The sequence below is a fragment of the Triticum aestivum genome, chromosome 5B (assembly GCF_018294505.1).
Source record: "Triticum aestivum cultivar Chinese Spring chromosome 5B, IWGSC CS RefSeq v2.1, whole genome shotgun sequence".
NCBI lineage: Eukaryota > Viridiplantae > Streptophyta > Magnoliopsida > Poales > Poaceae > Triticum > Triticum aestivum.
In genome coordinates, this window is record NC_057807.1 from 203,063,187 (window position 1) to 203,085,326 (window position 22,140).

The 22,140-nt window shown below is 42.4% G+C and overlaps 1 protein-coding gene across 1 annotated transcript in view; it reads left to right on the plus strand.

Annotated features, from left to right (window-relative positions):
* The window catches only part of LOC123111018 (uncharacterized), a 58,983-nt gene extending 51,813 nt beyond the window's left edge, over positions 1–7,170 (plus strand). The window contains exon 4 of the mRNA XM_044531671.1: positions 4,093–7,170. Within this exon, the coding sequence (XP_044387606.1) occupies positions 4,093–4,257 (165 nt within the window). The 3' untranslated portion in view covers positions 4,258–7,170. The remainder of the gene's footprint in view (positions 1–4,092) is intronic.
* Positions 7,171–22,140: the final 14,970 nt, after the last annotated feature.

Genomic DNA, 22,140 nt, shown 5'->3' on the forward strand with positions numbered 1-22,140 from the left:
CATTACTTCATCTGTGAAGCATAGTGGGTGTGCGGCGCCTCTATATTGGGCTATATCACGACGTAGCTCAAGCGAGCTTTGTCTACTGTGTTCGGCCCGGACGGAGTTGCTGTATCCGGCGCGACGGTCATCGTGGCGCATCGTGGGGCGCCCACGCGATCCGTAGATCGATCTTGATTGTCTTGCCTTATCCTCCAATATGTCTCGCAAGTCCGGCGCATTCCCCCGTGGCTTCGTACTTTTCGAGCGATGCCGGGGTATGGTTCTAGTGGAGGGCCTAGAGGCCTCTCTGTCGCGGCCACGAGGTGGTCGGTCAGCCGTATTGTGGGCTGGTGATGCAGGTTCATATGCCTCCTCCTCTAATCGGGGGAGCAGCTTGCGTTTGGGGTATCTTTTGGAGGGGCGTTCGAGTTCATGCTCTTCGGCCGCAAGGACTTCAGTCCATATGTCGGCTAGCAAATCTTGATCAGCTCTAAGCTGTTGCTGCTTTTTCTTGAGGCTATTTGCCATGGCCATAAGCCTGCGTTTAAAACGCTCTTGTTCGACGGGATCCTCAGGTACGACGAATTCGTCGTCATCGAGGCTTGCCTCGTCTCCGGAGGGAGGTATGTAATTATCATCCTCTACCTCTTTGTCTGCCGCTCTCTCATGAGGGCTGGCTTCTCCGCCCTCCTGTGCTGAATCTTGCTGGAGGGGGTTGTCTTCGGCGTTGTCCGGGGTGTTATTGTCTCCGGTGCCGGAATCTCCATTCTTGTTGTGGCGGGATTTAGAGCGGCGCCGCTGACGCCGGCGTTTAGGCTATTTCTTGAAAGGATCCTCCTCCGCTGTTCCATCGCCATTCCCATCCTTTGGGGTATCCACCATGTATATGTCGTATGACGAGGTGGCTTTCCAGTGCCCCGTAGGCGCTGGTTTTTGGTCGCCTCCGGCATCGTCGTCCATACCGTCGATGTCTTCGGAGTCGTAGTCTAGTATGTCGGTTAGATCATCGACAGTGGCTACAAAGTGGGTGGTGGGTGGGCTTTGAATTTCTTCGTCGTCCGCATCCCATCCGTCCTGGCCGCAGTCCGGCCAGGGCTCTCCTGACAACGAGAGATACCTTAGCGAATTCAGGATGTCGCCGAAAGGTGAGTGTTGAAAGATGTCCGCAGCGGTGAACTCCATGATCGGCGCCCAATCGGATTCGGTTAGAGGCGGCGCGGGAGGTTCGGAGTCCGGCACCTCGGAGTCACGAGCTTTACAGGGGACAAGGTCAGTATTCGGCTCCATCACCGTAGAGGTTGCAGCCCCCGAGGCGGTGTCTAACCACTCATCCTCGATCTGCATAGTCGGCTCCGAGTTAAGGGTCAGAGCGGACTCGTGTGCGGCCTCCAGGGCACTGTCCGGCAGCAGAGCTAAATCATGGCCATCGAGACAGTGCGGCACGCTCGGCTCTGGCTCGAATCCATCGAAGATAAAGTCTCCGCGGATGTCAGTCATGAAGTTTAGACTTCCAAATCTGACCTGACGGCCAGGGGCGTAGCTTTCGATCTGCTCCAGATGGCCAAGCGAATTGGCCCGCAGTGCAAAGCCGCCGAATACGAAGATCTGTCCGGGGAGAAAAGTCTCACCCTGGACCGCGTCGTTGTTGATGATCGAAGGAGCCATCAAGCCTATCGGTGACGACACAGAGGAACTCTCAATGAAAGCACCAATGTCGGTGTCAAAACCGGCGGATCTTGGGTAGGGGGTCCCGAACAGTGCGTCTAGGCGGATGGTAACAGGAGATAAGGGACACGATGTTTTTACCCAGGTTCGGGCCCTCTTGATGGAGGTAAAACCCTACTCCTGCTTGATTGATATTGATGATATGGGTAGTACAAGAGTGGATCTACCACGAGATCAAGGAGGCTAAACCCTAGAAGCTAGCCTATGGTATGACTGTTGTAGTTGTTGTTGTCCTATGGACTAAGACCCTCCGGTTTATATAGACACCAGAGAAGGCTAGGGTTACACAGAGTCGGTTACAATGGTAGGAGATCTACATATCCGTATTGCCAAGCTTGCCTTCCACGCCAAGGAAAGTCCCATCCGGACACGGGACAAAGTCTTCAATCTTGTATCTTCATAGCCTTGGAGTCCGGCCGATGATGATAGTTCGGCTATCCGGACACCCCCTAGTCCAAGACTCCCTCAACGATTATTAGGGAAATGCAAGAAGGATGTTATGCTATGTTTGAAATCAGTTCACCCTCTTATGATGGGGCTTCTCCTATGTGAATGTACTATAAACATTTGTGTAAACCTTTTTATATGAACAGTTGAACACATCACGAAATCCAAACATAATTGCTATCAACATGGTATAGATTATTGTCGAAGTCTGCAATGTCACAATATTTATACATTGTCCATACACTAAGGATGCACGCAACCAAGAAAGGGGTCAAAATAAGAATAGCACAAGAAAAAAAATCTGGCAAGAGCAATGACACAAAACAACAAAACCATCAGCAACACCTCCCATCACCCTTGACAACACATGAACTATAAAAGAATTCTCAAACAACAACACCTTCGGGAAAGGTATGACATGCAAGCGCCGCTGTTGTTGGATCCTATAATGAACCATGGAAGAAATACATGGGATTAGATGGATGTCTTCGTCTGAACAAACACATGTCAATCACAAAATAGTATTGTCCTCGTGCTTCTATCAATTGTATGTTTCCACCTTGTTTTTTAAGATTTACCTTTTTTGCATGCCAACTCAAAAGAAAAGTGCATCTATAATTATGCAGTTTCTAGGAACACAATCACAACGAGAGGAAGCTATGAATGCATCACTACAAAATAATTATAGTATTTTACAGTCATTACTCCCTTCATTTATGCCAAACATTTGGTTGTGATGAACTTTGCTATACATTGTGGTATTTTCTTTATTGCACCTGTTTCTAGCTAGTCTTTTAATCACATTTAGGGTATAACATCGAGGTTTATAAACCAGTTGTTGATTGTGCAACTGTGTGTTCTAGTATTTGAGTCCATAAATTTAGAAACACGAAACTTCAAATGCATTAATACAACATACATATCCGTCGGCACATTTTCAATTCAAACTACAGTCAGAATATCAACTGAGTGCATTGGGACCTTCATTTTTCAAGCAATAGAAAATCATTAGAAGTGTAATTACACCGAACTACTTTCGATGAAAATTAAAACTTTATCACCATTTTCATGTTGGCATATTTCAAAATTTGGTTGCAAGCATGTCAAGACATTTTAATTTGGAAACATAGTGAGACATAGAAACAAATAACACACACACACACACAAGCAAACAAACAAAAACACACTTAGGCCACTCATCCCTACGAGCGCACAACACACCTCTATGAGCATATATGAAAGACCGCATCAATAGATACTGAGATTGATGAAGGCACCACATGCACCTCATAGTTGAGGGACCAGTCATACCATTGAAAGAAGAGTGTCAGAAAGTCTGAATAAATAAGGAAATATGCAAGCAGACACACCAGGTCTAGAACTTAAATAACTAAAATGTATGGGCAACCACGCCAACTCTAGAATATAAAGAAGGGTAAGCTGATTTTACCACAATGAACTTAATCATTTAGATGTACCAACCTTTTCAAGTTCTCTTATAAACATGGGGGGAAAGGTAATCCAAATATGCATTTTTCACATTGTCGATTAGTGTGAAGGATCATTTTAACAACTGGTGTCACATCTTTCAGGTATATGTTTGTTTCTTCAACCACTTAGACCATTTAGTGGAAAATAATATCAGGGCCACTACTAGATAAAAAAATATAGTGTAGGAAATAAATCAATCACCCTTTTAGATTTTTAGCATCCCACCATCTACATAACTAAACTTGAAAGATTTGTTTGATCGATATTTTGTGGCATCATAAGTAAAGAGTTCATTCATTAAAAAAAGCTCATGATTCATGATAAATTTTTTAATTTGTAAAATTTCTTGAGCGTAAATGATACCTTACCTTGCTGCTTAAACAAGTGTAACATAGCGGTATCCCCACAAATCCACATTAACATGAACTATCTGTGTATCAAATGCAGTTAGAGATTACTTGTCAAGGTCACAACCTTCTCCCGGTGATGACATTGCGGCACGTGCGAGACACTATTTGGCGCCCCCCACTAGCAGAGGATGCAGAAATTTTGCCAGTCACTGGCTCGCCCAGCACGAATCAGGTCATGACATTGCATTATGGCAGGAGATAACACTTGAAGAATGGAACACTTATAGACACAACTACCTTTTTCATACTGTAATTAGTTTTTTCACCAACCACAGGCACTAATACCCTATTTTCCCCATTTCCTAACACCTAATCTTCACTAAGATTTTTAGCATCCCACTATCTTCACTAAGAATAACAGATTATACTAGGTAACTCCCAATTGTAAGTGTACTTGAGAAATACGAGAAATGATTTATTTCTTATTTATTTAACTACAATATATTAAATTTGGTCCCATGCTCTACATTGATTCAGAAAACGAAAGTTTCGTAGTATCAGATGGTCTTTCAAGGTTTTAATAAAAGAAAAGATTGAAACATAAGGAAGGCACAGTATCCACGACTGCAATGTAGCACAATGGATAGATCATGAAGCAGCATCCTATAGTATTTAAAATCAATGAAAGATATTGAAAAGAGAAAGTAGGAAGTCAACATCATGGACAAAGAAGTGCCAAATATTACTACCAAGTGAATACACAGTTGAGAGCCTTACAACCAAGCATAGAGAGTATGACATGTGCTTTAGTACACCCTCTTTTAAAAGCTTTAAAACTTTGATGCAGATGAGTGGGTGAGATTAAAACTTACCTCTTGACAAAAATAGTATTATAGTCTTTTATAATGATGGCATTGTAGTATTTCTTCCATGGATAAATCTATGGCCCAACTATATACGTTCTCTTCATCTCTTACGTACACAATAACTTCTGTCTTAAAAATTGAGTCATCCGGTCCGAACTCGCACAACTATTGGATGCACCCTTCCTTGATTTTCCTTTAGTCATGTAGTCGCACACTCTCATTCCCTCCCATAACCGCATCTCCACTCCTCCTTGCACACAAAGCACACCACTATGTGAGCTCGTCGCACCATGTGGTTTGCTCATATCATCCCCCAAGGCCGCAATAGTAACACCACCCGACAGCGAGGTCACGCAGGTCCATCACCATAGTTGCAGCACGTTGTCCAAATTATCTTGTCCTCCCAATGCTAGTCGCAACAGGGGCCGACCCTGGTGGCAGCGTCGCACATAGAGAAGCCACTATCGCGGCGTTATCATCAGGCCGTTTCCAGCACGTCATGACCGCAGTCAAAGCGTCTCTCTGCACCAGTTACATCATATGGGTGACATAATCGTAGCAACGACCGGGGTCGGTTCCAGCATCTCGCGCCATTTATCCTAGCAGAGGTCGCCGCCGTTCCAGAACCACCCCTCATCGAATGCAATTCCAGGCATAGCCAATTGCAGCTCGCAGTTAAGATAATTCCAATATCCTATGCCACCCATCGTAGCATAGTGTAATCGTCGTTCTAGCACGACGGCGTGGGCTTGCAGTAGCTCCCCTCACAGGTTCAACTGCACATGCATGTGGTTGGAGCAAGTAGCCTTGGCGATTCAAGCATGGTGCCTCCCTGGCATAGAGTGTGCAACAAGACATAGCGGTCGTCGCGCACGAGGACATCAATGTCACGCCACCGGTCGAGGTTGTTGAACTTGTTGGTCGTAGGCCATCATCGGTAGTCGCACCATGGTCGCTGGTGGGTCCCCATGACAGCCCCCAAGGGTCCCCGTGGCAGCGCCAGATGTGGCAATAGTAGAATGTCACGGCTCGCAGAGGACTGAGCTGGATTTGCGGCAGCCCACGTGTTTGTACAACCAAAAGTAACCCTAATTATTATAGTGCCTATTATTATTTTTTGTGCATCATCGTGGCATCATCAACATTGCATTGGTAGCACATTGCCTTTGTACGGTATTATGCGGGTGTTTTTATTAAACTTATAACCCTATTTTATTTCATGGTTCTGTAGAAACGTGAATAGTACCCCTAGTCATCTGACCTTCTCCTTGGAGCCCAACTAGACACTTCGCACATGGTCGTGCGATGCGATTCAAATTATTTTACAAATGTTAATTAAATGTTATCAAAATGAGTCAAAAGTTTGTGTGTTGTCTTGTTACAGTATATCGAGGCCGCATGCCAAATTTCATCTGAATAGGAGTCGATTTTATACATGAACGCTTGAATATATGAGGTGTAGTAGTGAATTAAATAAATAAACATTTTTTGCTAAATGAAATGGCATGGACTATTTTTCCTATTTCCTAAATAGCCCAACAATCTAACATAAGCTACTTAAGTCATCCCACCCTTTCATATATGAATGATCATTCTCTAGCAAAAATGACAGCTTTCATAGATCAAATTAGGATTCCTAGTCTCCAATTTGAAAATACCCTATTATCCGATGAACGTTAGCTGGGAGGGGTGGCATTTGCGGATATTTTGATGGTAGTTTAATTATTTGAGGGTTACCAGTTTTTTCAGAATAGCACAATAGCTTTTGCAAAGAAGATTTAAAAAAACAAAGAGAAACTACGATCATTTGGTCACACGTCACAACTGACAATATCAGCAAAACGATATTCATTTGTCATTATTTTTCTAGAAAAGGTTAGCCAGATAACATTACAAAATTCCCAAACCTAGTCCTTCACTAGATCTGCACTGTCATATCATCCAAGGGCTCACAGCGCCTCGACCCCACACCGGACATGTCCGCCAGTGGGCAGCGGCCAACGCCCCGTGTGCCTCGCCAGATCTCTCACGCCCACGCCCGAGCTCCTCCTGAGGTGCACATCAAACTACTCGACTCTGCCCCAGATCTCCCTCACCCCGCTGCAGTTCTGCATGCCGCCGCCTTTCCACCTTGCCGGACCGTCACCAATGCTCGCCTGTAAGCCGCACCGTCTAATGAGGACATCAATACCATTGTTACACCCATAGCCCCTACTGCTACATATACGGGACCAATTACTAGAGCTCGCGCACGCCAATTAAATTATCAGGTACTTTCGTTTCTTGGTAATGATTCTAATGTTCATGAGAATATGATGCTGCCTAAATTGGATACATTTGTTTTGCTTACAAATGAAGGGCCTAGCTTGGAGAAGGATGAACATTGGAGCAAGAACAAGCATGGAGATGATGCCATGCGCAAGGGGAACAAGAACGGAGTTACAAGTGATGATTTCAGGACTTTGAAGCCACCATAATGGGTGCATGAAGCCTTGGACGAAATATACAAGATGCCACTTCATAAATTTCGTCCCGAGGCTATTATAGGTGCTGTGTCACCTTTTTATTGGGCCAGGCCCATGTAATTTCGAAATACATAAGTATAGGCTATTTTTAGAGTCCGTATGTGTGGGGAAACAAGAGATAGGGTTGATTTCGGACCCCTCCACCAAGGGCCACGAAATTCCCCTCTCTTCCTCCATATATACAGCCCTTAGGGCACCGTTTAGATTTTGGGTTTTGTTTAGATTAAAGTTCGCCATAGCTGCAACTTCGCGTACTTCGTTTGTGTTCAACGACCAGACAAAGGCATCACAGAACCCCACCTTGAACAATAAAGCTTTCATCTTATATTCGCAATATCCAGATTGCAATCTTAGTTTCTTGCTTGTTCTTCGTTTGCTTGCAGGAAACAGACCCTCGTAGTCAGGTTGATCGTGCTCCGGCGTGGTAAATAACCTCTCGGAGTTGGTTTAGCGATTGCTAAGGCGCGACGTCCTCGCACGTTCGTAGTCGGATCGTCAAAGTCGACTGCCACCAAAGCGATATCCATCATCTCATCGAAAGACAGGACACCTTTGCCTCTATCAAGTGGTATCAGATTTCCAGGTTGCTCGGTGAGATTTTACAGTTTTTCATAGTTTAGATCGAGTCTGTTCTTCATACCTATAGTCCACGAAAAAGCCAAAAAAAATAGGTTAGTTCATCCCATCCGAACCAATCTGAGCCTTGCATAATCTTTTCTGTATTTGCTTTGTTGAATTTGCGGTTGCATCGTCGTGTCTAGTTGCTGGTCTTAGCGTCTAGTCATTTAGAGTTTCGAGTTCTGTTCACTGGTTGTCACGTCGCCGCTGGCATATATCACCACCGCATCATCATCGTCGCTGTTGCCATATACCACCACCACATATTCACCGCCAATCCGAATCCATATACGCCACCACATATCCGCCGCCATCACGCCAATCCGAGTTCACCTGCAACATATATCCGCCACCTGTCCGTGTTCCACCAGATTCATCTCCGCCACTAGTCCGAGTTCCACCAGATTCATCTCCGCCACCAGTCCTAGTCCGAGTCTAGTAATTGTTGCATTGTTCTCGATTTCCAGATCACGCGATACTCCGAGTCGTGACAGAGAAGGACTCCCCAACTTCCGAGCCATCCGTAGAAGAAAAATAGTTCCAATTTCAAAAAAAAACTAAGTCTCGAAAATTCTGGCTAGGCAGTTTTTAGACCATTTGTAGACTTTTTCGAAAAAAATTTGTTGCGGAGCAAAAAAAAAAGAGGAAAAAAGAGAAAAAAAATTCAGAGTGTGCTCCTCCCTTGTTTACGTGCCGCGCCGTGATTTTGTTGGTGTTCTAGGCTCGCGTCTCTAGCACAGTCTAGCCTAGGACCAGCACAGTACCGTCGTTGAGCGTTTATTCAACTTTGCATCTCTGAATTGATTATTGCTAACCCTTTTTGCTACCATATTATAAGCCTTCCCAGCTCCACATACATCTACGTCGTGCGTTTGACTCTCCCTGGTAATCGCTGTATCCAAGCTTTGAGAGTTTTGACTACAACGGTTGCCGATCACCGCATGTTGCTGGGTAAGAACTGGTAAGAATTTGAGTTTTGCTTGACGGATTTGTGACACCCACCACCACCACTTGTTAGTAGTCTGTAGGATCATATTCTTGTGTGTTTCTATTGCTGCTAACCATGCCAGGATCACAAGCCGACGAGATTGACTGGGAGAATTTATCGAACAAGGAGCTTCATGATAAGTTTCAGCAAATGATGACTGAACAGGTGCAAGATGTGCTGAACAATTTTGAAGAGGCCATGGAGAAGATCACTGGCCTTGAGAAGACATTCGAAACAAAGCTCGATAACAAGTTTAACGAATTGCTCGCGTGTCTTCCACCACCACCACCCGCTTCACCTAACGCACCTCTCCAACAACAACAACAACGACTACCTCCACATCGCGAAACAGACCTTCGCCGAGCGAGTCGTGTTCCTCTTGCGTTTGCCCAAACTGTTGGTGCTGCTATTGATACTTCTGTGGCTCCTGCTGCTGATGCGGAGGAGCATGATTATGTGGGAGATTATGAGGATGAGGTTGATCAAAATCAGCACTACGTGCAGCCACCTGCACCACCACCAGCAGGTCGACCTCGGGTATATATTCGTAATGGTAGGCCTGCACCACCACCTCAGGTACGAGATGATGTCCATATTCCTAAACTGAAATTGAATATTCCACCATTTGAGGGTAGATATGTTCCTGATATATATCTTACTTGGGAGTTAGAAACTGAACAACGATTTACATGTTTACAATATCCTGAGGAGAGACGAGTTGCTGCTGCTGTTTGTGCTTTCACTAGTTTTGCATGTGTATGGTGGTCTGAACATTGTAGATTATATCCTATTCCAACTACTTGGGCTGCTTTGAAAACTGCTATGCGTACTCGTTGGGTTCCACCATATTATCAACGTGAATTGCTTCAAAAATTACAGCGTTTAAGACAAGGGAAAAATTCTGTAGAAGAATATTATCAGGAATTACAAACTAGCATGACTAGATGTGGTATTGTTGAGGAGAATGAAGCTATGCTTGCACGTTTTTTGGGTGGATTAAATAGAGAGATTCAGACCATTCTAGACTATAAGGAGTATACTAATATCACTCGTTTATTCCATCTTGCTTGTAAAGCTGAACGTGAAGTGCAGGATCGACAAGCATTGGGGCGAACTAACTTTTCTGCAGGCCGACCTTCATCATGGACACCACATGCATCTTCTACTTCAACTGCACCAGCACCTCCATCCGGTGCCACCTCCAGCCGTGATACAAGAAAACAGGCACAACCACCATTATCTGCCAAGAGCGCACCTGCGGGGCCTGCACAACGTTTTTCTTCTTCCATGGCATCAACAGGGCACACAAGTGATATTATTTGTCGTCATTGTAAGGGAGGAGGTCATTATGCGAGAGAATGCAAATCTCCGCGTGTGATGATTGCTACCGCGGATGGTGGATATGAGTCCGCTAGTGACTATGATGAGGAGACTTTGGCTCTTATTACACGTGAAGAACATGGTGGAGATGATTCTGATCATGAGACGCAATACATGGCTCCTGAAGACGCTGACAGGTATGAATGTTTAGTTGCTCAACATGTTTTGAGTGTGCAGGTCACACAAGCTGAGCAAAATCAGAGGCACAATTTGTTCCATACCAAGGGAGTTGTGACAGAACGTTATGTGCGCGTCATCATAGATGGAGGGAGCTGCAACAACTTGGCTAGCATGGAGATGGTGGAGAAGCTTTCTCTCACCATAAGACCACATCCACATCCTTACTACATCCAATGGTTCAACAACAGCGGCAAGGTTAAGGTAACACGTACTGTTCGTGTGCATTTTAGTATCTCTACATATGCTGATTATGTTGATTGTGATGTGGTACCTATGCAAGCATGTTCCTTATTACTTGGTAGACCATGGCAATTTGATAAAAATTCTGTACACCATGGTAGAAACAATCACTATACTCTTGTTCATAAAGATAAAAATATTACTTTGCTTCCTATGACTCCTGATTCCATTTTGAAAGATGATATTAATAGAGCTAATAAAGCAAAACAGGAGATGATGAGGACATCAATACAATTGTTACACCCACAGCCCCTGCTGCTATACATACTGGACCAATTACTAGAGCTCGTGCACGCCAACTAAATTACCAGGTACTTTCGTTTCTTGGTAATGATTCTAATGTTCATGAGAATATGATGCTGCCTAAATTGGATACATTTGTTTTGCTTACAAATGAAGGGCATAGCTTGGAGAAGGATGAACATTGGAGCAAGAACAAGCATGGAGATGATGGCATGCGCAAGGGGAACAAGAACAGAGTTACAAGTGATGATTTCAGGACTTTGAAGCCACCATAATGGGTGCATGAAGCCTTGGACGAAATATACAAGATGCCACTTCATAAATTTCGTCCCGAGGCTATTTTAGGTGCTGCGTCACCTTATTACTGGGCCAGGCCCATGTAATTTCGAAATACATAAGTATAGGCTATTTTTAGAGTCCATATGTGTGGGGAAACAAGAGATAGGGTTGATTTCGGACCCCTCCACCAAGGGCCACGAAATTCCCCCCTCTTCCTCCATATATACAGCCCTTAGGGCATCGTTTAGACTTTGGGGTTTTGTTTAGATTAAAAGTTCGCCATAGCTGCAACTTCGCGTACTTCGTTTGTGTTCAACGACCAGACAAAGGCGTCACAGAACTCCACCTTGATCAATAAAGCTTTCATCTTATATTCGCAATATCCAGATTGCAATCTCAGTTTCTTGCTTGTTCTTCGTTTGCTCGCAGCAAACAGACCCTCGTGGTCAGGTTGATCGTGCTCCGGCGTGGTCCATAACCTCTTGAAGTTGGTTTAGCGATTGCTAAGGCGCGACGTCCTCGCACGTTCGTAGTCGGATCGTTAAAGTCGACTGCCAGCAAAGCAATATCCATCATCTCATCGAAAGACGGGACACCTTTGCCTCTATCAAGTGGTATCAGATTTCCAGGTTGCTCGGTGAGATTTTACAGTTTTTCGTAGTTTAGATCGAGTCTGTTCTTCATACCTACAGTCCACGAAAAAGCCACAAAAAAATTAGGGTTAGTTCATCATATCCGAACCAATCTGAGCCTTTGCATAATCTTTTTAGGGTTTTGCTTTGTTGAATTTGCGGTTGCATCGTCGTGTCTAGTTGCTGGTCTTAGAGTCTAGTCTTTTAGAGTTTCGAGTTCTGGTCATAAGTTGTCACGCCTCCACCGCACCATCATCATCGCCCCTGCCACCTACCACCACCGCTCCGAATCCGTATCCATATACCACCACCAATCCGTGTCCATATACCACCACCGATCCATATCCATATACTACCACCGCTACCACCACCGCTGCCATATACCACCACCATATATCCACCACCAATCCGAGTTCCTTGCATATTAGGTTTGTTTTTGGGATCCATCTAATTTCCGATTTGTGTTTCCTTGTCTGAGTAGGTTTCGGATTCCAGCAATCTTTTGCCGTCCGTAGAAGAGGTTGGTTTCCAAAAAAAAAGAGTCCGGAAACCACCCTCCGTTTAGGCCCAAAATTTTCGAAAAACGCACTTGACAAAAAAATTTCTGGCTATCCTATTTTTAGGTGTTTCTAAGCGTATTGAGACAGTCGCCGTTATAGAAAGTTTTTTTTGACCCGTTTCCAGTTTTTGGGTCCGGGCAGTCAAAAAAAAAATTTGGTCACAAAAATTTCGTGCCCATCCTGTCAGTTTGACCTGGGAAGAGTTTTGAGACACTCGCCATTATAGTGATTTTTTGCAAAAAAAAGAGCAGCGCAAAAAAAAGCAGCGAAAAAAAGAGCGAAAAAATAATTCGAGAGTGTGCTTTTCCCTTGTTTACGTGCAGCGCCGTGATTTTCTTAGTGTTCTAGGCTCGCGTCTCTAGCATGGTCTAGCCTAGGACCAGCACAGTACCGTCGTTGAGCGTTTATTCAACTTTGCATCTCTGAATTGATTATTGCTGACCCTTTTTGCTACCATATTATAAGCCTTCCCAGCTCCACATACATCTACATCGTGCGTTTGACTTTCCCTGGTAATCGCTCTATCCAAGCTTTGAGAAGTTTTGACTACAACGGTTGCCGATCACCACCTGCTGCTGGGTAAGAACTGGTAAGAATTTGAGGTTTGCTTGACGGGTTTGTGATACACCACCACAACTTCTTAGTAGTCTGTAGGATCATATTCTTGTGTGTTTCTATTGCTGCTAACCATGCCAGGATGACAAGCCGACGAGATTGACTGGGAGAACTTATCGAACAAGGAGCTTCATGATAAGTTTCAACAAATGATGACTGAACAGGTGCAAGATGTGCTGAACAATTTTGAAGAGGCCATGGAGAAGATTACTGGCCTTGAGAAGACGTTCGAAACAAAGCTCGATAACAGATTTAATGAACTACTTGCGCGTCTTCCACCACCGGCTGCACCTGTCGCACCTCTGCAACAACAACAACTACGCCCCCTTCCGAATCAGTATGGACGAGCACAGCGTGTTCCTATTGAGCCAGGACAAAATTCTGGTGCTGCTGCTACTGCTGTTGGTGCTTCTTTGGCTCCTGCTACTGCTGCTGCTGGTACCCAGGAGGATGATGATTATGTGGGAGATTATGAGGATGAGGTTGATCAAAATCCGAACTACGTGCAGCCACCAGCACCACCACTACCAGGTCGACCTCAGGTATATATTCGTAATGGTAGGCCTGCACCACCACCTCAGGTACGAGATGATGTCCATATTCCTAAACTAAAATTGAATATTCCACCATTTGAGGGTAGATATGTTCCTGATATATATCTTAGTTGGGAGTTAGAAACTGAACAACGTTTTACATGTTTACAATATCCCGAGGAGAGACGGGTTGCTGCTGCTGTTTGTGCTTTCACTAGTTTTGCATGTGTCTGGTGGTCTGAATATTGTAGATTATATCCTATTCCAACTACTTGGGCTGCTTTGAAAACCGCTATGCGTACGCGTTGGGTTCCACCATATTATCAACGTGAATTGCTTCAAAAATTGCAGCGATTAAGAAAAAGAAAAAAATTTGTAGAAGAATATTATCAGGAATTACAAACTGGCATGATTCGATGTGGTATTGTTGAGGAGAATGAAGCTATGCTTGCACGTTTTCTGGGTGGATTAAATAGAGAGATTCAGACCATTCTAGACTATAAGGAGTATACTAATATCACTCGTTTATTCCATCTTGCTTGTAAAGCTGAACGTGAAGTGCAGGATCGACAAGCATTGGCGCGAACTAACTTTTCTGCAGGCCGACCTTCCTCATGGACGCCGCGTGCATCTTCTACTTCAACTGCACCAGCACCTCAATCAGGTGCCTCCTACAGCCGTGATACAAGAAAACAGGAACAACCACCATTATCTGCCAAGAGCGCACCTGCCGGGCCTGCACAGAGTTCTTCTTCTTCCAGGGCATCAACAGGGCACACAAGTGATATTATTTGTCGTCGTTGTAAGGGAGGAGGTCATTATGCGAGAGAATGCAAATCTCCGCGTGTGATGATTGCTACCGCGGATGGTGGATATGAGTCCGCTAGTGACTATGATGAGGAGACATTGGCTCTTATTACACGTGAAGAACATGGTGGAGATGATTCTGATCATGAGACGCAATACATGGCTCCTGAAGACGCTGACAGGTATGAATGTTTAGTTGCTCAACGTGTTTTGAGTGTGCAGGTCACACAAGCTGAGCAAAATCAGAGGCACAATTTGTTCCATACCAAGGGAGTTGTGAAGGAACGTTCTGTGTGAGTCATAATAGACGGAGGGAGCTGCAACAACTTGGCTAGCATGGAGATGGTGGAGAAGCTTTCTCTCACCACAAGACCACATCCACATCCTTACTACATCCAATGGTTCAACAACAGCGGCAAGGTTAAGGTAACACGTACTGTTCGTGTGCATTTTAGTATCTCTACATATGCTGATTATGTTGATTGTGATGTGGTACCTATGCAAGCATGTTCCTTATTACTTGGTAGACCATGGCAATTTGATAAAAATTCTGTACACCATGGTAGAAACAATCACTATACTCTTGTTCATAAGGATAAAAATATTACTTTACTTCCTATGACTCCTGATTCCATTTTGAAAGATGATATTAATAGAGCTAATAAAGCAAAACAGGAGAAGAATAAGAGTGAAAATCAGATTGTGGCAAAAGAATTTGAGCAACAAATGAAGCCTAATAATAAACCATCTAGTGTTGTTTCTGAAATTAAATTGAAAAGTGCATGTTTATTTGCCACCAAATCTGATATTGATGAGCTAGATTTCAGCAAATCTGTTTGCTATGCTTTTGTGTGCAAAGAGGCATTATTTTCATTCGAGGACGTGCCTTCCTCTTTGCCTCCTGCTGTCACTAACATTTTGCAGGAGTTCGCTGACGTTTTTCCACAAGACGTGCCACCGGGATTACCGCCTATTCGAGGGATTGAGCATCAGATTGACTTAATTCCCGGTGCTTCACTGCCAAACCGTGCACCATACCGTACCAATCCAGAGGAGACGAAGGAGATTATGCGTCAAGTACAAGAGCTTCTCGACAAAGGTTATATACTTGAATCCCTTAGTCCTTGTGTTGTTCCTATTATTTTAGTGCCGAAAAAGGATGGTACATCACGTATGTGTGTTGATTGTAGAGGCATTAATAATATTACTATTCGTTATCGTCATCCTATTCCTAGGCTAGATGATATGCTTGATGAATTGAGTGGCTCTACAATATTCTCCAAAGTTGATTTGCGTAGTGGCTACCATCAAATTCGTATGAAATTGGGAGATGAATGGAAAACGGCATTTAAAACTAAGTTTGGATTATATGAGTGGTTAGTCATGCCTTTTGGGTTAACTAATGCACCTAGTACTTTCATGATATTAATGAACGAAGTTTTACGTGCTTTCATTGGACGATTTGTGGTAGTTTACTTTGATGACATATTGATTTATAGCAGATCTTTGGAAGAACATTTGGAACATTTACGTGCTGTTTTTATTGCTCTACGTGATGCACGTTTGTTTGGTAACCTTGGGAAGTGCACCTTTTGCACCAACCGAGTATCTTTTCTTGGCTATGTTGTTACTCCACAGGGAATTGAAGTTGATAAAGCCAAGATTGAAGCTATTGAGAGTTGGCCGCAGCCCAAAACGGTCACACAAGTGAGGAGTTTTCTTGGCCTCGCTGGATTCTATAGGCGTTTTGTGAGAGATTTCAGCACCATTGCTGCACCTCTCAATGAGCTTACAAAGAAAGATGTGCCTTTTCTTTGGGGTACCGCACAGGAAGAAGCCTTCACGGTATTGAAAGATAAGTTGACACATGCTCCTTTACTCCAACTTCCTGATTTTAATAAGACTTTTGAGCTTGAATGTGATGCTAGTGGAATTGGATTAGGTGGTGTGTTATTACAAGATGGCAAACCTGTTGCATACTTTTCTGAAAAATTGAGTGGGCCTAGTCTGAATTATTCTACTTATGATAAAGAATTATATGCTCTTGTTCGGACTTTAGAAACATGGCAACATTATTTATGACCCAAAGAATTTGTTATACATTCTGATCATGAATCTTTGAAACATATTAAAACTCAAGCTAAACTGAATCGTAGACATGCTAAATGGGTTGAATTCATTGAGACTTTCCCTTATGTCATTAAACACAAGAAGGGAAAAGAAAATGTTATTGCTGATGCATTGTCTCGTCGCTATACTATGCTTTCACAACTTGACTTCAAAATATTTGGTTTGGAGACCATCAAAGATCAATATATGCATGATGCTGATTTTAAAGATGTAATGCAGAATTGTAAAGAAGGAAGAATGTGGAACAAGTTTGTTGTTAACGATGGGTTTGTGTTTCGTGCTAACAAGCTATGCATTCCAGCTAGCTCCGTTCGTCTTTTGTTGTTGCAGGAGGCACATGGAGGAGGATTAATGGGACACTTTAGCGTGAAGAAGACGGAGGATGTACTTGCTACACATTTCTTTTGGCCAAAGATGAGACGGGATGTTGAGCGTTTTATTGCTCGCTGCACTACATGTCAAAAAGCTAAGTCACGACTCAATCCTCATGGTTTATATATGCCTTTGCCTGTACCTCATGTTCCTTGGGAGGATATATCTATGGACTTTGTTTTAGGTTTACCTCGAACAAAGAAGGGGAGGGATAGCATATTTGTTGTCGTGGATAGATTCTCGAAAATGGCACACTTTATACCATGTCATAAAAGCGATGATGTTGTTAATGTTGCTGATTTGTTCTTTCGTGAAATTATTCGCTTGCATGGTGTGCCAAATACTATTGTTTCAGATCGTGATACTAAATTTCTTAGCCACTTTTGGAGATGTTTATGGGCTAAGTTGGGGACTAAACTGCTTTTTAGTACTACTTGTCACCCCCAAACTGATGGACAAACTGAAGTAGTCAATAGAACGTTGTCTACTATGCTTAGGGCTGTTTTGAAGAATAATAAGAAAATGTGGGAGGAATGCTTGCCTCATATTGAATTTGCTTATAATCGTTCATTGCATTCTACTACTAAGATGTGCCCTTTTGAAGTTGTGTATGGTTTCCTACCTCGTGCACCTATTGATTTGTTGCCTCTTCCATCTTCGGAGAAGGTTATTTTTGATGCTAAACAACGTGCTGAATTGATTTTAAAAATGCATGAGTTAACTAAGGAAAACATTGAGCGTATGAATGCTAAATATAAACTTGCTGGAGATAAGGGTAGAAAACATGTTGTGTTTGCACCTGGAGATCTTGTTTGGTTACATTTGCGTAAGGATAGATTTCCTGATTTGCGCAAATCAAAGTTAATGCCACGTGCTGATGGTCCCTTTAAGGTGTTAGAGAAAATAAATGATAATGCATATAAACTTGAGCTGCCTGCAGATTTTGGGGTTAGTCCCACTTTTAACATTGCAGATTTGAATCCTTATTTGGGTGAGGAAGATGAACTTCCGTCGAGGACGACTTCATTTCAAGAAGGGGAGGATGATGAGGACATCAATACAATTGTTACACCCACAGCCCCTGCTGCTATACATACTGGACCAATTACTAGAGCTCGTGCACGCCAACTAAATTACCAGGTACTTTCATTTCTTGGTAATGATTCTAATATTCATGAGAATATGATGCTGCCTAAATTGGATACATTTGTTTTGCTTACAAATGAAGGGCCTAGCTTGGAGAAGGATGAACATTGGAGCAAGAACAAGCATGCAGATGATGCCATGCGCAAGGGGAACAAGAACGGAGTTACAAGTGATGATTTCAGGACTTTAAAGCCACCATAATGGGTGCATGAAGCCTTGGACGAAATATACAAGATGCCACTTCATAAATTTCGTCCCGAGGCTATTTTAGGTGATGCGTCACCTTATTATTGGGCCAGGCCCATGTAATTTCGAAATACATAAGTATAGGCTATTTTTAGAGTCCGTATGTGTGGGGAAACAAGAGATAGGGTTGATTTCGGACCCCTCCACCAAGGGCCACGAAATTCCCCTCTCTTCCTCCATATATACAGCCCTTAGGGCATCGTTTAGACTTTGGGGTTTTGTTTAGATTAAAAGTTCGCCATAGCTGCAACTTCGCGTACTTCGTTTGTGTTCAACGACCAGACAAAGGCGTCACAGAACTCCACCTTGATCAATAAAGCTTTCATCTTATATTCGCAATATCCAGATTGCAATCTTAGTTTCTTGCTTGTTCTTCGTTTGCTCGCAGGAAACAGACCCTCGTGGTCAGGTTGATCGTGCTCCGGCGTGGTCAATAACCTCTCGGAGTTGGTTTAGCGATTGCTAAGGCGCGACGTCCTTGCACGTTCGTAGTCGGATCGTCAAAGTCGACTGCCACCAAAGCGATATCCATCATCTCATCGAAAGACGGGACACCTTTGCCTCTATCACCGTCGCCCCAATCTTCTCTCTCCTCTCATCTTTGATCTCTCTTTGGACAGGAGCGGGAGATCACAGCCACACCATGGCGCCCAACTGCATCTGGGCTCTAGCCACCATCCCCGTTACTCCAGCCATTTGCATCGACGCCTGCGCCTCCCTTCCATCCGCCGCCTCTGCTCGTCGTCGCCGTTTGAATCTGCATCATGCTACCATCAACCTACATCATCCTCGCAGCCGCTCGCCCGCTTGCCTGGCTGGGTTGACCCATGCATCCCCGCTGCAGCCTCACTTAGTCACTTCTCGTGGGTCGCATCTTGCCAATCCGGCCGAGCTCCACCAGCGATGCAGCCTGTCCCAGCCTAGCCAACCTGCACCCACGGCCCAATAATACCACACACACAGGAAAAGCCACACACTTTGGTGGACGCCCCAACTTGGGATCGATCCTGGGATTGACTGGTTGTTTCGAGTGCTGATAGCCACTGCGACAGACTCGACTTGTTGTACACGATGGAGAGCGGGGCCTACTAGAAGAAAGATGAGCCCGGGTTTACCATATTTACTTTCTTTCCTTGTTTTTACTTTACTTTTGTTTTTCTTCATTTTTACTTGTCTAATTCAACATGCATTTTCTGTGTTTTTGCTTTTTACTCCATTTTCCCATGCTTTTCCTCAAATAATATCGGTTAAAAAACACAAAAAATACTGAATAAGCATTAAAAACTTGAACACATATTGACTTTTTTTGAATAACTATTAAAAAAGGAAGTATTTAAAAAATGTTGAACAAGTATTTAAAAAATAGTGAATAAATATTTGAAAATGTTGAATAAGTATTAAAGAGTTGAACACGTATTTGACAAATATTTAATATGTATTAAGAATTTTTGAACGAGTATTTAAGAAGTGTTGAACAAATTTTTTTAAAAATATTGAATAAGGATTAAAAATGTTGAATAACTATTAAAATAGTGTACAGGTCATTGAAAATGTTGAATAAGTATTAAAAAGAGTTAAATGCACTACAGGTGCCCTAACTTGTCCGGCATGGTCAGTTTGGTGCCTAAGCTTGAAAAATACATAAAAGTGGTGTCGTAACTTGTCTGGGAATTCAAATACGGTGCCTCTAGACGTATGCCGCCTTATCAACTGCCCCTGAGGCATGCCAGCGTGTCGCTGGGCCACATGTCAGTGGCTGCGGGCGCGTTGCGAGTTGTGTGTGTAGTTTTTTTAAAATGCCCCTGGACATTAGTTAATTCTTGCAAAAAAATCTTTACGGGAGCACGTCCAAAGGTATCATATTTGAACGCCCAGACAAGTTATGACACCACTTTTGTGTATTTTTCAAGTTTAGGCTCCAAACTGACCGCGCCGGACAAGTTAGGGCACCTGTGGTGTATTTAACTCTATTAAAAAAATGTTGAACGACTACTTCAGAAACGTTGAACATGTATTTGAAAAATATTGAATAAGTATTGAAATGTTAAACAAGTATTTAAAAAATGTTGAAAATGTTTTCAGACAATGTTGAACGCGTATACAAAAAATGTTGATCACTTACCAAAAACTGTTTTGACATATACGAAAATGTAGTAAAAATGATAGCTATTACCTACAAAAGAAAAATAAAAATTGAAGAAGTAATGTTAGACGTGTATTTGAAATATATTGTTGACATATGAAGAAAATGTAGAATAATGACCAAAAGAACAAACAAAACCGAAAAAAACAAAAGAAAAAATAAAATAAAATAATGCAATGAAAGAATGAAAAATGGTGAAGAAAAAAGAAGATAAACAAAGGAAAACAAAAACAAACAAAGAAAATCGGCTCGAATCCTTAAGTAGGGTGCGCCGCTTTTATCTACCGCGGACAGAACCTAGCGCAGCGCTAGCAGCGCCTTGTATATGCTGGGAGACCACAGATCAATTCCCATATCTCCTATTCGTCTCTTATTTCTTTGTTCTGCACGTGCGAATTGCTTGGCCCAATACAATGTGAGGAAGGAGAAACATTCAGCGAGGTCTGACGCCTGCATCGCTTAATGCGATAAATAGTCGTTGCGGAATTTCACTGACAACGATGCAGGCGCTTCCTATTTGACGCTTCAAGCACCCATTACTATGTATTTTACAAACACCGCTAGTTGTGCTAACCATCTCACCATGGTCACCTAATGCATTGTGTTACATCATCTTCCCTCTTTTCTTCTTTATTCCTTTATTTTCTTATTTTTCTTTTTCCTTCCTTTTCTAGTTCTATTACAATTATTATTGGAATGGTTTTTTCTTCTTATTATTATTATTTTCTATTATTTCATCCTCTTTAGAAATTTGAGATTTTTCTGAATTGATGAACTTTTTTTCAAAATGGATGAACATTTTTCAAAATTGATGAACCTTTTTCAAAATTGATGACCTATTTCCAAAATCAATGATTCTGTTTTTCAAAATGGATGAACTTTTGTCAAATTTTCATTTAAAAAAAATCATGAACTCTTTTAAAAATTAATGAACTTCTTTTCAAAACCGATGAAGTTTTTTTAGAATTGCTGAACTTTTTTCAAATTTAATGAATTTGTTTTCTCGAATTCGGTGAACTATTTTTAAATCGTGAATTCTTTTTTCGACAATCGATGAACGTTTTCAGAATTGGTGAACTTTTTCGAATTCAGTGTTTTTTTTCTAAATTTGAAGAAATTTTTAATACTTATTTAAAAACATTCAAATTTGATGAACTATTTTTAAAATCTTACAGGAAGTTTTCTATAACCTTGAAAAAAGGATTAAAAGGTTGTCATTTTATGTTCTTTCTATGAATGTAATAAAGCAGTACTATAATATACTAGCGAGAATTAGGATTCTTGATCCCTCTCAATCTCTCTTTCAATTCGAGGATCTTTCAAGTTTTGAACTTTTTTTAATTTGTGAACTTTTCTTGAGCAGGCTAACATTTCTTTCATGTTTGTGATTGTTTTAAATGTCTGAGCTTTCAAATTTATTCACATGTTTTTAAGAAAATCAAGTTTTTCAATAAAAGTTCAAATAATTCAAAATTATAACTCATACACAAATAGCGTGGCTAGAATTATGCTTATAACAATTGCGGTGCAAAGATTCATTAGGATCGTGATACTCGAGTGGTTAGCCAAACTACTGAAGAAATGTAGCTCGTGAGTTTGAATCCTTGTTGCTGCAATTTTTTGGGCGCATTTTGGTGATATA